Here is a 14913-nt window from a genome sequence, read left to right on the forward strand (position 1 = left end):
TAGAGGCATGGAACCATGCTTACATTACTATTTCCACATTAAGTTTTCTAATGCATTTCATATATAACATTCTGGGAATGATTTTAAATACAAGGTGGTTTCTTAAGTGCCCTTTGTCACCAAATAAAATCTGATTAATCAGCCAGGTGTGGTGTCATACACCTGTACTCCCAGGACTTAGGAGGCTAAGGCAAGAAGACTGCAAGTTCAAGGCCAGCTTGGATTAATTTAGTGAGACCCTGTCTCAAAATAAAATCTAAAAAGGGCTTGTGATGTGGCTCAGTCATAGAGCACCCCTGGGTTCAATCCCCTGTACCAAAACAATATAAAACAAACAAAAACAATCAGTATAGAGATTTATAACCATATGTGATATGGTTACCTACTGGACATAAAACATTACAGAATTTCTTTTTCTTTTTTTGGTGCTGGGGATTGAAACCAGGGGTGTTCTACCATTGAACTACATTCCCCAGTCCTATTAATTTTAAGATAATAGGACTTAGTGAGGCTGGCTTCAAACTTTCCAACCTCCTGCTTCACTCTCCCAGGTAACTGGGATTATAGGTGTGCATGACTGCAACCAGCATTGAGCTTGCTTAGTACTCAGTACTGAAGAAAACCTAGGTTTGGGGGCAGTGGGTGTTGGACAGTGGTAGAGGGTATATCCATTGGAATGCACAAGGCCTAAGTTCAATCTTCAGCACCGATAAACGTGTAAAAGAAAAAGGTAAGTTTATATCAAGGCTATTAACTTGTTTGTTTTCAATAGAGTATTCTGTTTTAGACAATTCTAGATATTTTAGAGTTTACATTCCAAGAAATAGGCAAAAAATGTCTACTTAAATTACTTTACTCAGATGTTAACAAAATAGGAGGTAGATGAATGAGTCTGTTTGAATATTAAAAATAAACTTAACAATAAAGACTTGTGCATAATTAAGTCTACCTGAAGTTTAGCAGCTCCTCCTTTGATAAGACCACAGAGAGTTTCTTCTACTCTCGTAGGGTTCTTGATACGAACTGAACTTTTCTGGAATTCTGGCATCTAAAATACAAAAAGAAATGAACTATATTTACTTCCTCTCTTACCAGGTTCCTATGACACCAAGTAGAAGTTTGTATTACTTGAATACATAACAATATTGAGACATTATTTTAAATATGTAAGCTAGCATATCAAGTTACCATTTAAACACACACGAATTTAAAGTATATCATTAGTTTCCATCTAGAAGATTAAGGTGATAAATACCCCTGGGTTCAATCCCCAGTACCAGAAAAAACAAATTACACTTGTGCTGGGTGTGGTGGCACATGCCTATGATCCCAACTCAGAAGGCTTAGGCAGGAAAATCACAAGTTCAAAGCCAGCTTCAGCAACTTAGCGAGACCCTGTCTCAAAATAAAAACTTAAAAAGGCTGCGATGTAGCTCAGTGGTCAAGCTCTTCTGGTTCAATCATCCCCAGTACCAAATAAACCCCCAAAGAACCACATGTAGTTTATATTCATGTTCACATTTAGGAAGAACCCCCACCCCCAGTGCTAGGTAAATTCAGGGGTTCTGGGTGGTTTAAACACTGAGGTACATCTCAGCCTCCTGAGTTGTTGGCATTAGAAGGGTGTGCCACCATACCTGGTTACATTTTCAAATAGTTCTCAACAGAAAGGAAATATTAGTTTCCCCCCCCATAAGTTTTTGTAGAGATAATTACTATACGCTTCATTTTTAATTTTATGAAAAACCGTTTTAATATCTTTACTTCTTTTTATGGTAGTATATCCCAAATAATTCATTAAATTTTCATGGTACAAACTGTACAGCAGACTTATTTCAAGTTAAGACAACCATAAAAAATATCAGACCACTCAGGCTTAGGCCACTACCAGGGTTGGTTAATGAAGACTTTAGGGTTGTTCAACAATTTAATGCTAAGTATCCTTTCTTGTTTCTATCCCATCACAAGAAGAATGAAACTGATCAGAGGAAAATGTACAAGAATATACTGCTTTTATATTATGTATACAGGAGCTGGGAGGAAGAGAACATTATGGATCATTTTAAAGTCAATTACAAAACAAAGACTAATAGTAGCCCAAATCACAATTCTATGCCAGTTTGTACTAGGTAATCTTTATTTACATGTTTTTATTCTGAATTAGTTATTGCCAATTTTAACATATTTATTTTATATGTGTTATGGACTTAAACATTCTCTGGACTTCTGTTGTTATTTTAAGAGAACCTGACCACGTAAGTCTATCAGACTTTATGTTGTTCCCACATATGGTCAAGAGTAAAGGATCAGAAGAGTTTAACAAAGACAAGAAGATGATAATATTGGTATACAGGAAAGAGAGATACTGACATTAAAATTTTCCTCATGAATAAAAGACTTATACCTACCAGACACTAAATGTTGGGGTGGGGTGTCCTGGGGATCAAACCTAAGGCCTCGGGAATGCATGGACTCCATCACTGAGCTACATACCCAGCGTCCATATACTTAAATTGTTAAAAACCATGTTTAAATAGGATGCTAGGATCTCCTGCAATGCAAGCAACCTGATGCAACGATCCTTTTAACTCAACCAGACTTTAAAGAATTTCAGTGGATTAACCTAAGTACTTATTTTACAGTGACTTTTCATGATATGAAAAAGGAAAACAGGCACTTGTTCTTACATTCCCTTTTCATTCATTAACCTATCCATTCCCTTAACAAATAAGTGTGTCTACTTTGTGCCAAGTGCTCTTCCTAGATGCTAGAGGATATAATACTGAGCAGAATTTAGAGTGTTTTCCTGTTGAGTTTAAAGAACCATTAGTGTTTTGGAAAACTCTTCTGTAACTCCTTTACAGATACCTGACAACTAAATTCTCTTCTTACTTCAGCCATAACTGGCAAGTGCATAGTAATAAGCACATCCTTGATTCAATAACTAACCTATAACGTGAGAGTAGCAAAAGATTTACGTCACCAATGCTATTTTCACTAAGAAAAGTGAATACTTTATTTCGGTGTGTCCATACTCAGTAAGCAACCATACTCTCAAGGTTCAGATAACAGATAGGAAGGAGTTTATCACCAAGACCACTTGGTGGCTCCAATCAACTAACACACCGGAAAATCTTGTCAGGAAGGCTTTGCTCCTTCCCCAGCATTTTACATTATGGCTTATTATAGAATAGTTTTATATTCTTTTTAATCACAAATGACAAAAATTTTTAGTCCCATATTAATTTTCCTTTACACTGTATCATAATTAAATTATGTTTTCAGACAACTCAAAATAATGCTCTTCAAAATGTTTGAGGTTGGTTTCAGCTAGACTAACAACTGTAAGAGGGGTTTATTTTAAATTGCTAGAGATAAAAGAGAACCAGTGGCTACAGGCATCCAGCACTATGCCTCTGGGCAACACATAATCTTTTTTTTTTTTTTTTTCTTTCAGAAAAACAAGCAGTGAATACCCAAACAGGTCTGGAGTGAACTAAAAGTAACAGTAGACCAAGAACAGCTCCTTTCTCCAGAGGACACAATAGGCGTAGAAGACACAGGTGCAAGCAATACAGATAATATACTCCTCTGCTGCCCCCCGCCACACACATACACATTTCTCAGGAACTCAAACATTTTAGAATGCAGCCTAAGAAACAGAATCAAAGACCAAAGACCACAGTATGAAATATGTCAAAGAGCATCAACACATTAAGAAGCAGGATGTAGAAGGATGAAATGTACCACATACTTTAACCTCTCAAGTCCCTTCCTTCAATATATCTTTTGGACAAAAACAGACTGGTTTGGTGGCACATACAAGAACAATACTTCAAATTTGAAGGGCAAATTATTTTGAGTTGTCCAAAAACTTTTCAACTGGATTATGATAAAATGGTATAGAAAATAAATACAGTGCTAAACATTTCCACCTGTGATTAAAGAAAATAATTATCATCTTCTAATACTGCCATAATGTAAAATTCCGGGGAAGGAACAAAGCCTTCCTGTCAAGAATCTGGGTATATAGGTTGATAGAAGCTAATAGATATGGAGAATAATAAATTCTCAAAATAATGAGACGTGAGAAAAAGAAAAGGGAGGAAAAATGAAGGCCACACATTGACAGATTTCATCTCCCAAGACAAATGTTTTCCAGATGCTGGCTGCAGGCAGAGAGGAGGTTTTATCATCCTTAAAGGAAATGATCTCTAGGAGGCGTTATCTCCTCCAAGTAAATCCTCCTCAGACCCTCCCCACAGACCTTGACCAAAAGCTCACATTCCTGACTGTCCAAGCAAACTGGAATGTGTTCCCTAGACCACTCCTCAAAATAACCTATATAAACCCAGTCCCTTTCTTTGTTCAGTGGCTCATTTTCCACCAGGAGAGTGGGTCCACAGGCACCATTTCATCCCCCAGAATAAAGAGCTGAGATGAAAGAGCTGAGATGACGTGTGAGGTTTGCATCCTGCTGAGTCTTTTTGTGCTAACAGAAGCCTAACTGGAATCAACACTTAAAGATCATTACCACCGGTTGGGTTGTAGCTCAGTGGTACAGCGCTTGCCTAGCATGTGTAAGGCACTGGGTTCGACCCTCAGCACTGCATATAATTAATTAATTAAAAGGTCCCTTGACAACTAAAAAAATATTTAAAAAATAAAGATCATTAACACCTAAAATACACTCAATCCTATCTGATCTTCAATGTACTATATTTGAACAAATAAAATCAATGCCTAATTATTAGTCTACTTCTACATCCAAAAAGCTGTTTTCAAAGTTAACTACTTTACTCACAATTCAACAACAGTATTAGATAATTTGCTATCATCTTGTAGATACATTAGGACAAGCTAAATATGACTACCACCATAGTATAGTCATCAAATTTCTGGGGTCTTCTTGGTATCACCAATCCAATAATAATGTCCTAGCCTAATGATCATCCTAATTTCAACACTGAAATTATAACATCAAAGTTTAATAATATACAAATGCATTCCATTTATAATAATGCATTGTTATCCACTGCCCCCCCCACAACACACACACACTGGGGACTGAATTCAGGGACACTTTAACACTGGCCTTTTTTATTTTTAATTTTGAGAGAAGGTCTCACTGTTGAACTTTCAATCCTCCTGCCTAAGCCTCCCGTGTAGTTGGGATTACAGGCCTGAATGACCATGCCCAGCAGTTATTCTTAAACCTAAATACAAACTAAGGGTGAGTATAATGCACTATATACAAATAACCAATTACTGCCAGGTATAATGGAGGATGCCTGTAATCCCAAAGACTCTGGAGGCTGAACCTGGAGGATCGCAAGTTCCAGGTTAGCCTCAGCAACTTAGTGCGGACCTACGCAACTTAACAAGACCCCATTTCTGAATTTAAAAAAAAGGGATGGGGATGTGGTTCAGTAATTAAGTGCCCCTGGATTCAATCCCTGAAACCCAAGAACAAAAACCTTGTATTTTATACAGGTATGTGCGTATAATGTTCCTCTAAGTAAAACTGGAAATTATACTCTTTATGTATGATCTATCAAAATGTATAAATGCATTCTACTGTCATATACAACTAATTAGAACAATAAAAATTTAAAAATTTTAAAAAGATTTTTTAATGACTTTAATATTTTCCTATAGTTTTCTTGAAATGGCCCCCATAGTTTAAATAACTTAAGAATCTCAGTCAGAAGCTCTGATTCTTTCTCAGTTTTCCATGATTCATATTTGGTAGTCATTAGACTTCAAAACTGTACTGGTACAATGCACCAGGCACTACATTATTTATGTAGTAGCAAGACAAAGTGGCACAAGCCTATATTTCCAGCCACCCAGGTGGCTGAGGTAGGAAGACTGCAAGTTCAAGACCAGCCATGGCAACTTATTGAGACCCAGACTCAAAACAAAAATTAAAAAGGTCATGCACGGTGGCTCACGCCTGTAATCCCAGCAGCTGGGAGGCTGAGGAAGGAGGATTGCTAGTTCAAAGCCAGCCTCAGCAAAAGTGAGGCACTAAACAACTCAGTGAGACCCTGTCTCTAAATAAAATATAAAATAGGGCTGGGGATGTGGCTCAGTGGTTGAGTGCCCCTAAATTCAATCCCCAGTACCCCCAAAAAAATAAAAAAAAAGGATTGATGGTGTAGCTCAATAGTAAAACACCCCGGCATAAAATCCCCAGTAAAGAGAATATACTTACATAAAAAGTATAGATTTAAAGCCACCTGTTCAGCATGGTACATATACTCAAATAGATGATTATATTATCTATTTGAAAAATCATGCATTTCCAGGCGAACACAGTGGCACGCCTGTAATTCCAGTGGCTCAGGAGGTGGAGGCAGGAAGATCATGAGTTCAAAGCCAGACTCAACAACTTAGCGAGACCCTGTCTCAAAATAAAACTTAAAAAGGGCTGGGGAAGTGACTCAGTGATCAAGCACCCCTGGGTTCAATCCCCAGACCAAAAAAAAAAAAAAAAAAAAGAAAAGAAAAGAAAAAACCATGCATTTCCAAATTTTTATGATAACCATCTCGCCTAACAAATAATTTGGCCTTTCTCCACATCGAGGAAAAAAGGTCAAATTCTTTCTTTCATTCAACCCATAGTCAGTAAGCATAAGGCAATGACTGAGCAGCTCCGCAACAAATACAAAAGTGCTAATAAGATACAGCTTCTACTCAAGGCACATATTCTCTATCATCAATTGCAACATAGGAATGCAAATAACCACATGTTGCAAAAGAAGTCCAGTAAAATAAAAGAGGCACCGAAGAAATGATGCTCACTTGTGTTGAAGTTAAGGAGGAAGAGCCAACTGAGCAAAGGGTTGGAGGAGAAGCAGGATATGAATATGCTGGGATTGGCAAGCAGAGTATGATCTAATGTCAGAAAAAGAAAAGCAGCTGTTTGTCTTGAATTTGTTTGTTCGTTTTGTTTTTTGGTCTCCCCTAGTACTAGGGAGTAAATTCAGGGGCAGTTTACCAGAGCTACAATCCCCAGCCCTTGTTACTTATTTTGAAATAAGTCTCATAAGGTGCCACACCTGGCCTCGTACTTGTTATCCTTCAGTTTCAGCCTCTTAAGTAGTTGGAATTACAGGTGTGTACACCATTCCGGGTGGAAGTCATATACCTTTAAAAGCATTTTTGAGGGCTGGGGCTGTAGCTCAGTTGGTAGAGTGCTTGCCTCGCATGCATAAAGCCCTGGGTTCAATGCCCAGCACCAAAAAAAAAAAAAAAGGCATTTGACCTTTCCATTGGGGAAACACAATCAACATTCATTCTGTATGACAGTCCTATGTATAGTTTTCATTTTTGTGATCCCTTGGAAGGGAAGGGTACTGACTGATGGTAATGAGTAGATACCATTCTAGGTTTCTATAAACACTGCCTCAATAATCATATCTTCAAGGACGACATGGTCTGTATTTAGAGATAAGAAAACTAGAGTTCATAGTGTAGAATCACACAGTCAAGACTTGGACCCAGGTCCCTGATTCCATACTTCACTATCTTTTCAAGATATCATACTCTTTTTTGGAGCGTGATAGAAAAATTATTTTGAGTGTCCAGTGTACTTAAAATTTCTGAAGGCACTATCAGTTATATTATAGCTGTGTCTATTTGCAGAGTGAATAAGTATTTACATATCCATTGTACCAATGTATTTGTGTACCCTGAAAAATGAAAATGATCACACATAAAGTAAGGTACAAGAGTCTGAGTCCCAACCCAGGTGTTCAGACTTTAATTACAGTCCTTGTAGTTTAGAATATTCTGCAACAGAGATTGTACCAGAGGCCTGCTTGCACATGTGGGCCTGTAGTTTTAAAATGGAAAAGAGCTGCCAGCATTTGAGAACCAGGAGGTTTCACATAAAAGCCCTGCTTTCTGGCATTTCATGAAAAATGTGGAGATCTGGCCACAAGCCCAGAACCAAGTAGTAGCCACCTCCTTTAGTCTGGCCCCAGTCTCCACTTAATCACAGTCATTTACACCCTTTCTCGTTAACATCCATTAGCTTGACCCTTGAAGACTGGGTTTAGGAGTTCTAGACTGTGCCATGCTGCTGACTCTGGAAACCACTTGACATGGACTGGGAAATGTAGTGGGGATGTTGGCAATTTATTTCTATTTGAGAGTTAGTCCAAACTAAAATGTTTTCAATACTTTTAATAAATTTCAGATCTGGGGAAGTGATAAATGCCATTTATTAATAATGATTAGCATTTTGTGGTGTTTTAAGCTTTGCAAGTTTCTTTCACATGACTATTTAATTGAAACCTCTTATTCTACAGAAGAGAAATAGGAAGAGAGATTAAGTGATTTGCCCAACGTTATACAATCAGTCACCGAATTAGCCAGAGAGCCAGAATCAGAAATTGGCACACTTTCCTGTGGAGAGCACTGCAGGCAGAGCCTCGAATCTGACTCTTCATGAGTCTTCAATTGGTTAAGGGAGCTCCTTGAGGCAGATTACTTTTTCCCTCCCACTCTCCCTTCCTCGCCAGGTTCTTGCTGTGTTGCCCAAGATGGCCTTAAACTTGTGATCCTCCTGCCTCAGCCTGCAGAGTCACTGGGATTACAAGCATGTGCTACCACACCCAGCCTGAACTTAACAGTACACAGGGAAGAGAGTGTGTAAAAAATCTGGAGGGAGAGGTTTAGATTCAGGTCACAAGAAGAATAATACTCTAAGGACTTATCAGTGTATGAGATCTATCGACATTTTTAGAAAAAACAAATTAAAAATGGTACAAATTAAAACAATGAAGAGTAAAAGAAAAAACCACAATCTTTTGACTTGATTTCCTGAATAATTTAATGGTTTGAATTTATTAGTACTTTGCTTCTAAAAGAGACAAGTACTAGAGGGCCCTGGTCCCAAGTAGTAAAAAATTATATAAAGAGTACCATTACCATTACACTGTTTTTACAGTAGGAAATTTCTACATCACTTTGCATTTATTTTGGTTAAAAAAGTCAACACAAACAAGAAAGTAAGTTTTAGACTGGTTTAATTTTACAGACATGTATGCTCAATTCCAATGATCAAACACCAATCATGTAATAGATGTATTATGTCCATGTACATATAGGTTGAACCATATAAAACTGGCAATGTTATAGCAGCTTGACAAAAATAACAGATCCATATTAACAAAATACCAATAACTAAACTGATGACTTAATCATCACTTTAAGTCAACTTTCAATCATACACTGGCTAAGGGAAGGTAAATTGAACAAGAGATTTATCAAGCATGACTAATATATTTGCTTGCTAAATCATATTCTAAGTTATAGGCTTAAACCAGAAAAAGATGGAAAGATAAAAGAAAAAATAAAAAGAACAGAGGAAGAACAACAACTAAAAGAACAGAAAAAAATAAGAAAGATCATGAGGCAGCTCTTTCTTTAAAACAGGTTTTCAGGTTAATCAGTGGGTAATAAGCTACCTTTAGGAGTAAGAAGTTCTGGTATGCTACTGCACAGAGGGACTACAGATAAGAAGTATATACTATAAGGGCTGGATATATAGCTCAGTTGGTAAGAGTGCTTGCCTTGCATGCACAAGGCCCCTGGGTTTAATTCCCAGCACGACAAAAAAAAAAAAAAAGTATATACTGTAAACAGGGTGCAGGGGTGCACACCTGTAATCCCAGAAGCTCAGGAGGCTGAGACAGGAGGATTTCAAGTTCCTTAGGGAGGCCCTTGGTAACTTAGTGAGACCCTGTCTCAAAATAAAAGGGCTGGGGATGTGGCTCAGCAGTTAAGCACCCCTGGGTTCAACCCCTGATACCACAAAAAAAAAAAAAAAAAAAAGAAGGAATTATGTACTGCATATTTCAAAAACTTATAAGAAAGGGTTCTGAATGATTTCACCATAAAGAAATAAGCCCTGATACCAAAAAAAAAAAAAAATTGAAAAACATTATACAATGTCTACATGTAACAAAACATCTGATATACCATTAATATGTGCATTCTTTATTTTTATGTTATTAGTTAAATAAAGGCATTTTCCAAATTGTTATTTTTAAGATTTCAACACTGTGAATATGGAGAACAGATGCAAATGTGTATTACTAAATATCTACTAATGTGTCCAAAACACAAACATATGCAGATTGCTTACTGAGTGCTTAGTATGTGCTATTAGAAACATTCCTACTGTTTTTTTTTGAGACAGGTCTTACTGTTACTTAGGATTTTGTTAAGTTGCTGAGGCTGTTCTCAAACTTGTGATCCTCCTGCCTCAGCCTCCCTAGTTGCTGGGATTACAAGAATGTACCACCATACCCAGCTTCATACTTTTTCACTAAATATGAATTCATATTCATAAATATAAATATGAAGTTGGTGATTTCACATTATTTCTCGGTGATGAGATTATTGCCCTCAGTCAAGGACACCACAGCCATTAATAAACAAGGGTGGGGCATATAGCTTAGGAGTAGGGCATCTGACTGTAGGAATGAGTTGAGATTTAAAGCTATCTACAATTCCAAAGCCTATATCTTTCCTAACCCTTCCTAGTATACAAGCTCAATTGTTGTGCAAGAAGTATTTTTAAAAAAATTTAAGGGTACTCTACTCAGTAGCAGAGTGCTTGCCTAGCATGCACAAAGCCTTGGGTTTAATCCCCAGTACTAGGGGAGGTTTTGTTTTGTCTGGTTTAAATGCGTGGTTGAGCAAAGAAATTTAGCATAAAAACAAACAGAATAACCATTTCACGTGCTGAGAAGCAGTATAACACTCATTTTATTTCAAGGAAAAAAATTCAAAGATATCTTTAAAATTAATTCAACAAGCATGTGAGGTTCTATCCATATAAAGTTCAGTCCCAAAATTATCTGGTTAGAGAGAAGCAAAAGTGGTGAAGATTCACCATAATAAATGGAACTGGAAATAATCAAATACCCACCATTTTGATTACAGCAGGCTCTTGATTAGTCATATCTTGGTTATCCAATCTTCTGCATTTTCCCCAGGTGATGTCACAGCAAAAGAGAGAAAAAAAAGGTACACGTGACATACATAAATTTCAGGCTCTTCATGTATGCTAATGACATACTAAGGTGGTCCTTTTGGTAGATTTAAATGCCATGTTATTCTAGGCATATTTTTTTCTTTTCCAAGAAGTTCAGCAAAGGATTTACTCTATCCAGCAAAGTTTTGGGTTTAAAATATTATATACAAGAATTTAGATGGTGCTAAGAAGATATGAATATTAAGTGAAGTACATATTTGCAAGAAAATGCTTAATTGCAAGAATATTTTATCAACATTTCCTCTGAATGGAAGGATAATTTGTAGGAAAATTATGTGCTGGTACTACTCAATCAATGTAGGAACATAAAAATGAAAAGTAAGAATGAATCAACAAAGTGTGGTGGTACATTCCTACAATCCAAGAAACTGGCGAGGCTAAGGCAGTAGGATTGCAAGTTGGAGACCAGCCTCCAACAGCAATTTAGCAAGGCCCTAAGCAATTTAGGAACACCCTGTTTTGAAATAAAATACAAAACCAGCTGGGGATGTAACTCAGTGGTAAAGTGACTCTGGGTTCAATCCCCACTACAAAAAAAAAAAAAAAAAAAAAAAAAAGAACAAAAGAATGAAAATACACAAAAACCCAATTTTCCATTCCATTTTCTTATAATAAAATCTTCCTGAGTGGGAAGTATCCCTGGGTTCAATCCCTATGACTACCTAAATAAATAAATATCATTTTGTAGCATAATATAACTAGGCTCTGAGTTGTGTTTGAATCTAACATAGTATCTGGCACAATGCAGATATTCTAGAGGTTTTGGTCAAGTTTATATGTATTTATTCATTGAACTAAAAAGAGTTTTAAAAACGTCCCTTATCTTTATTTTGACTTTGTCTTTCTTGCAGTATAAAACAGAGGGAAAATTACTAATTTATTTTCACTCTGTAGTGATTTTTACTTTACTCCAGATAAGTAAAACTTCATAATTAAAATCCTATTTCAGTCAGGTATAGTGGCACATGCCTGTAATCCCAGCAATTCAGGAGGCTGAAGTAAGAGGACTGCAGGTTCAAAGCCAAACTCAGCAACCTATCGAGACCCTGTATCAAAATAAAATACAAAACAGGTGGGGGGGATCCTACTTCAAAGAGTGGCTCAATTGAAGGAGGGAAACTGACTTTTTCTTAAATTTTAGAGTTAGACAGTAGGTATGTTCTTTATCATTAAAAGGTTTTATAACAAAGCCAGTTGCAGCGGCTCCTGCCGTAATCCTAGCACCTATTTAGGAATATTCTAAATTCAAGGTCAGCCTCAACAACTTTCCAAGACTCTACCTCAAAATTAAAATAAAAGGGGCTGGAGATGTGGCACAGTGCTTAAGTGACCCTGGGTTTAATCACTGGCACCAACAAAAAAAAAAAAAAAAAAAAAAAAAAGGAAAAAAACCTGGGGATATAGCTCAATGATAAAGCACCCCTGGGTGAAAGAGAAAAAGGGAGGGAGGGGCGGATTGGATGGTTGGGGGTATAGCCAGTTGGCAGGGTGCCTCTGGGTTCAATCCTCAGTAACACCAAAAAATAATAATTCTAACAGTCTCTTCAAATAGTGTAAACAAGGAGTGATCAGAAATTTGAAAATGACCAGTTGTTAACAATTCAGGGATGCTACACATATTTCAACTGAAGAGCTTTCATTCTTCCCAATCATCACCATTAATCTGACCAAAATTCATCCTTATTCAAAGATGATCTTACATGAAATGATACTGCCATCCTCTTACAAAAATCTCAGGTTCTGTATCTTTTATAAAAGTATTAAGACTAAGGCATAAATGTCAGTCTTCTGGCACTAACCAAAGAAAGACACTGAAAACGAGGACAGTGTATTTTTAACCAATAGGCTTGTAAGCCTATACCTGGTGTATACAAAGTTCTGGTTTGCTTTGCCAACAGTCATCTGTTGCAGATACTTCAATAGAAGAGCTGCTGGAAAAAACACATCAAGTGTAGAAGACGTATTCAAAAATAGAAAACCCTACCACACTACCCTTGAACTTCATCTCTCTTCAAAGGAAGTTTTAAAGTTCTTAAATCTGGAATCTTTAAATGTGCACTGGAAAAAAAAATGTGAAAACTGAAAAAAAAAAATTCACTTTGTGTTCTTTAATTATGAGGCTAAAGTCTCTACCACAGCAGTATTCATGACAAGAGATGTGTAGAACAAGGCTAAAGACTGAAGAGGTAAGAATTTCACTTAAATAGCACTAACTGGATAAGTAAAAATTTTAGTTATGGTATGTTGTTCTAATAGTTTACAAATCAATGAATGAAAATTGGGATGTCTACATGAGAAAAGGTATTTGCTCTAAAACAAATCTTAAAGTATCTGAATGCAAATTAAGTATTTTTGAAGACCGGCTTACTACTCTTTTTCAACCCAGGAGCACTCTTCAAGTGAGCTACATCCCCAGCCCTTTTTATTCTTTCACTTTGAGTCTGGGTCTCAGGCTGGGCTCAAACTTGCGATTCTCCTGCCTCAGCCTCCAGAGTCACTGGGTTTACAGGCAAGAGCCACCATTCGGGGCAAGCTTGGTTTTTTTTTTTTTTTTTTTTTTTTTTTTCAAGATATCACTTTCTTAGAGGGGTTAGCAAATGGAAAAGCAAACTATATATTTGAGGGGTTTTTATGGCATTTCAATAATCCTCCCTGAGAATTTTAATTCAGCAATGAAAAAAAAAATACAAACTGGAAAGTGAAACTTACTCGATAAAAACAAAAATGAAACTGAAGAGAAGGGAGGTGTAGGAGGAAAAAGAAAAAATAAATTTCAAAGGTTATTTATTTAAAATTAGGGATTCATACGAATAATCTTGGTAAAACAGATCAGACAATGTCAGAGCTCAGAATGCATTCCTTTATCCTTCCTGCTGTCACTAATTCTAATACCCAATGGTATTTTTGAAGATGAATAAACCAGAACAGGTGGAAATTAAGTAACTTACACTAATGACCCTTGAGGCACACTTGAGTTCTTTTGCCCTTGACTTTGTCCTAGATCAATAGCACAGGTGACAAGCTCTATCCACAGATGCAGTGCTTGGGTAATAAAAACCAAGCAAAGGGCTGGGAGTATAGTTCAGTTGGTAAAGCACTCACTTAGCATGTGCAAGACCCTGGGTTCGATCCCCAGCACCGCCACCAAAAAAAAAACAAAAAACAAAAAGCAAACTATGAAATGGTCTGCTTCATGATTTAATTTTCTGATTTATAAGGGCAAAAAAAAAAAAAAAAAAAAAAAAAAAAAAAAAAAGCTTTGTAAAAACATGGGGAATTAGTTATTTAAATCTAATTTAGCCATACTGTGCAAGACTTTTTACTGTAATATACATATTTGAACCATGCGAACATTGCTTACCTTTTTTTTCTTTTTGGGCAGTGCTGGGGATGCCCAGGGCCTCCCATATATTAGGGAGTGCTGAGCTACATTCCCAGCCCCTACATATTTGAATCTTAATTTTCAATATACAAGTTGTTATGTCAATAATACAGCTTTTATCAACTTATAAAATATACCAGGGTAATCCCAGTCTATAATACCCGGAGTAAGGTTCAGAAGCACCCAATAAAAACTAACTATTCCCAGCCAAAATAAACTATTTCTAATCCTAGTGACACAAAGCATGTAGCTATCACCAAAACCAAATCACACAGCAACTGAATGAAAAATAAAATTGAATCTTAAAGAGTTTTTCCTCCAACTTTGAAAGACTCCCGAGTGTACTTTGCTTCCTCCTAACATCGAACTGTCAAACAAGAAACTCTCAGAATGTCTAAAATGTAATTTCCGAGCCCAAGACACCTGAAAGTTTTATATATTCAGATCTTTGCAAACT

At 36.7% G+C, this 14913-nt stretch overlaps 1 protein-coding gene across 3 annotated transcripts in view; it reads right to left on the reverse strand.

Moving 5' to 3' along the window:
• Positions 1–14913, reverse strand: part of NT5C3A (5'-nucleotidase, cytosolic IIIA) — a 52447-nt gene that overhangs the window by 12980 nt on the left and 24554 nt on the right. For 2 of the 3 annotated variants that reach the window (XM_079152373.1, XM_079152372.1), the window contains exons 2-3: positions 10949–11000; positions 950–1048 (exon numbers count right to left, since the gene is read on the reverse strand). In XM_079152373.1, the coding sequence (XP_079008499.1) occupies positions 950–1048; positions 10949–10981 (132 nt within the window). In that variant the 5' untranslated portion in view covers positions 10982–11000. The remainder of the gene's footprint in view (positions 1–949; positions 1049–10948; positions 11001–14913) is intronic. The other variant, XM_079152371.1, reaches the window with a different exon arrangement.

The sequence above is a fragment of the Sciurus vulgaris genome (assembly GCF_902686455.1).
Source record: "Sciurus vulgaris genome assembly, chromosome: 8".
NCBI lineage: Eukaryota > Metazoa > Chordata > Mammalia > Rodentia > Sciuridae > Sciurus > Sciurus vulgaris.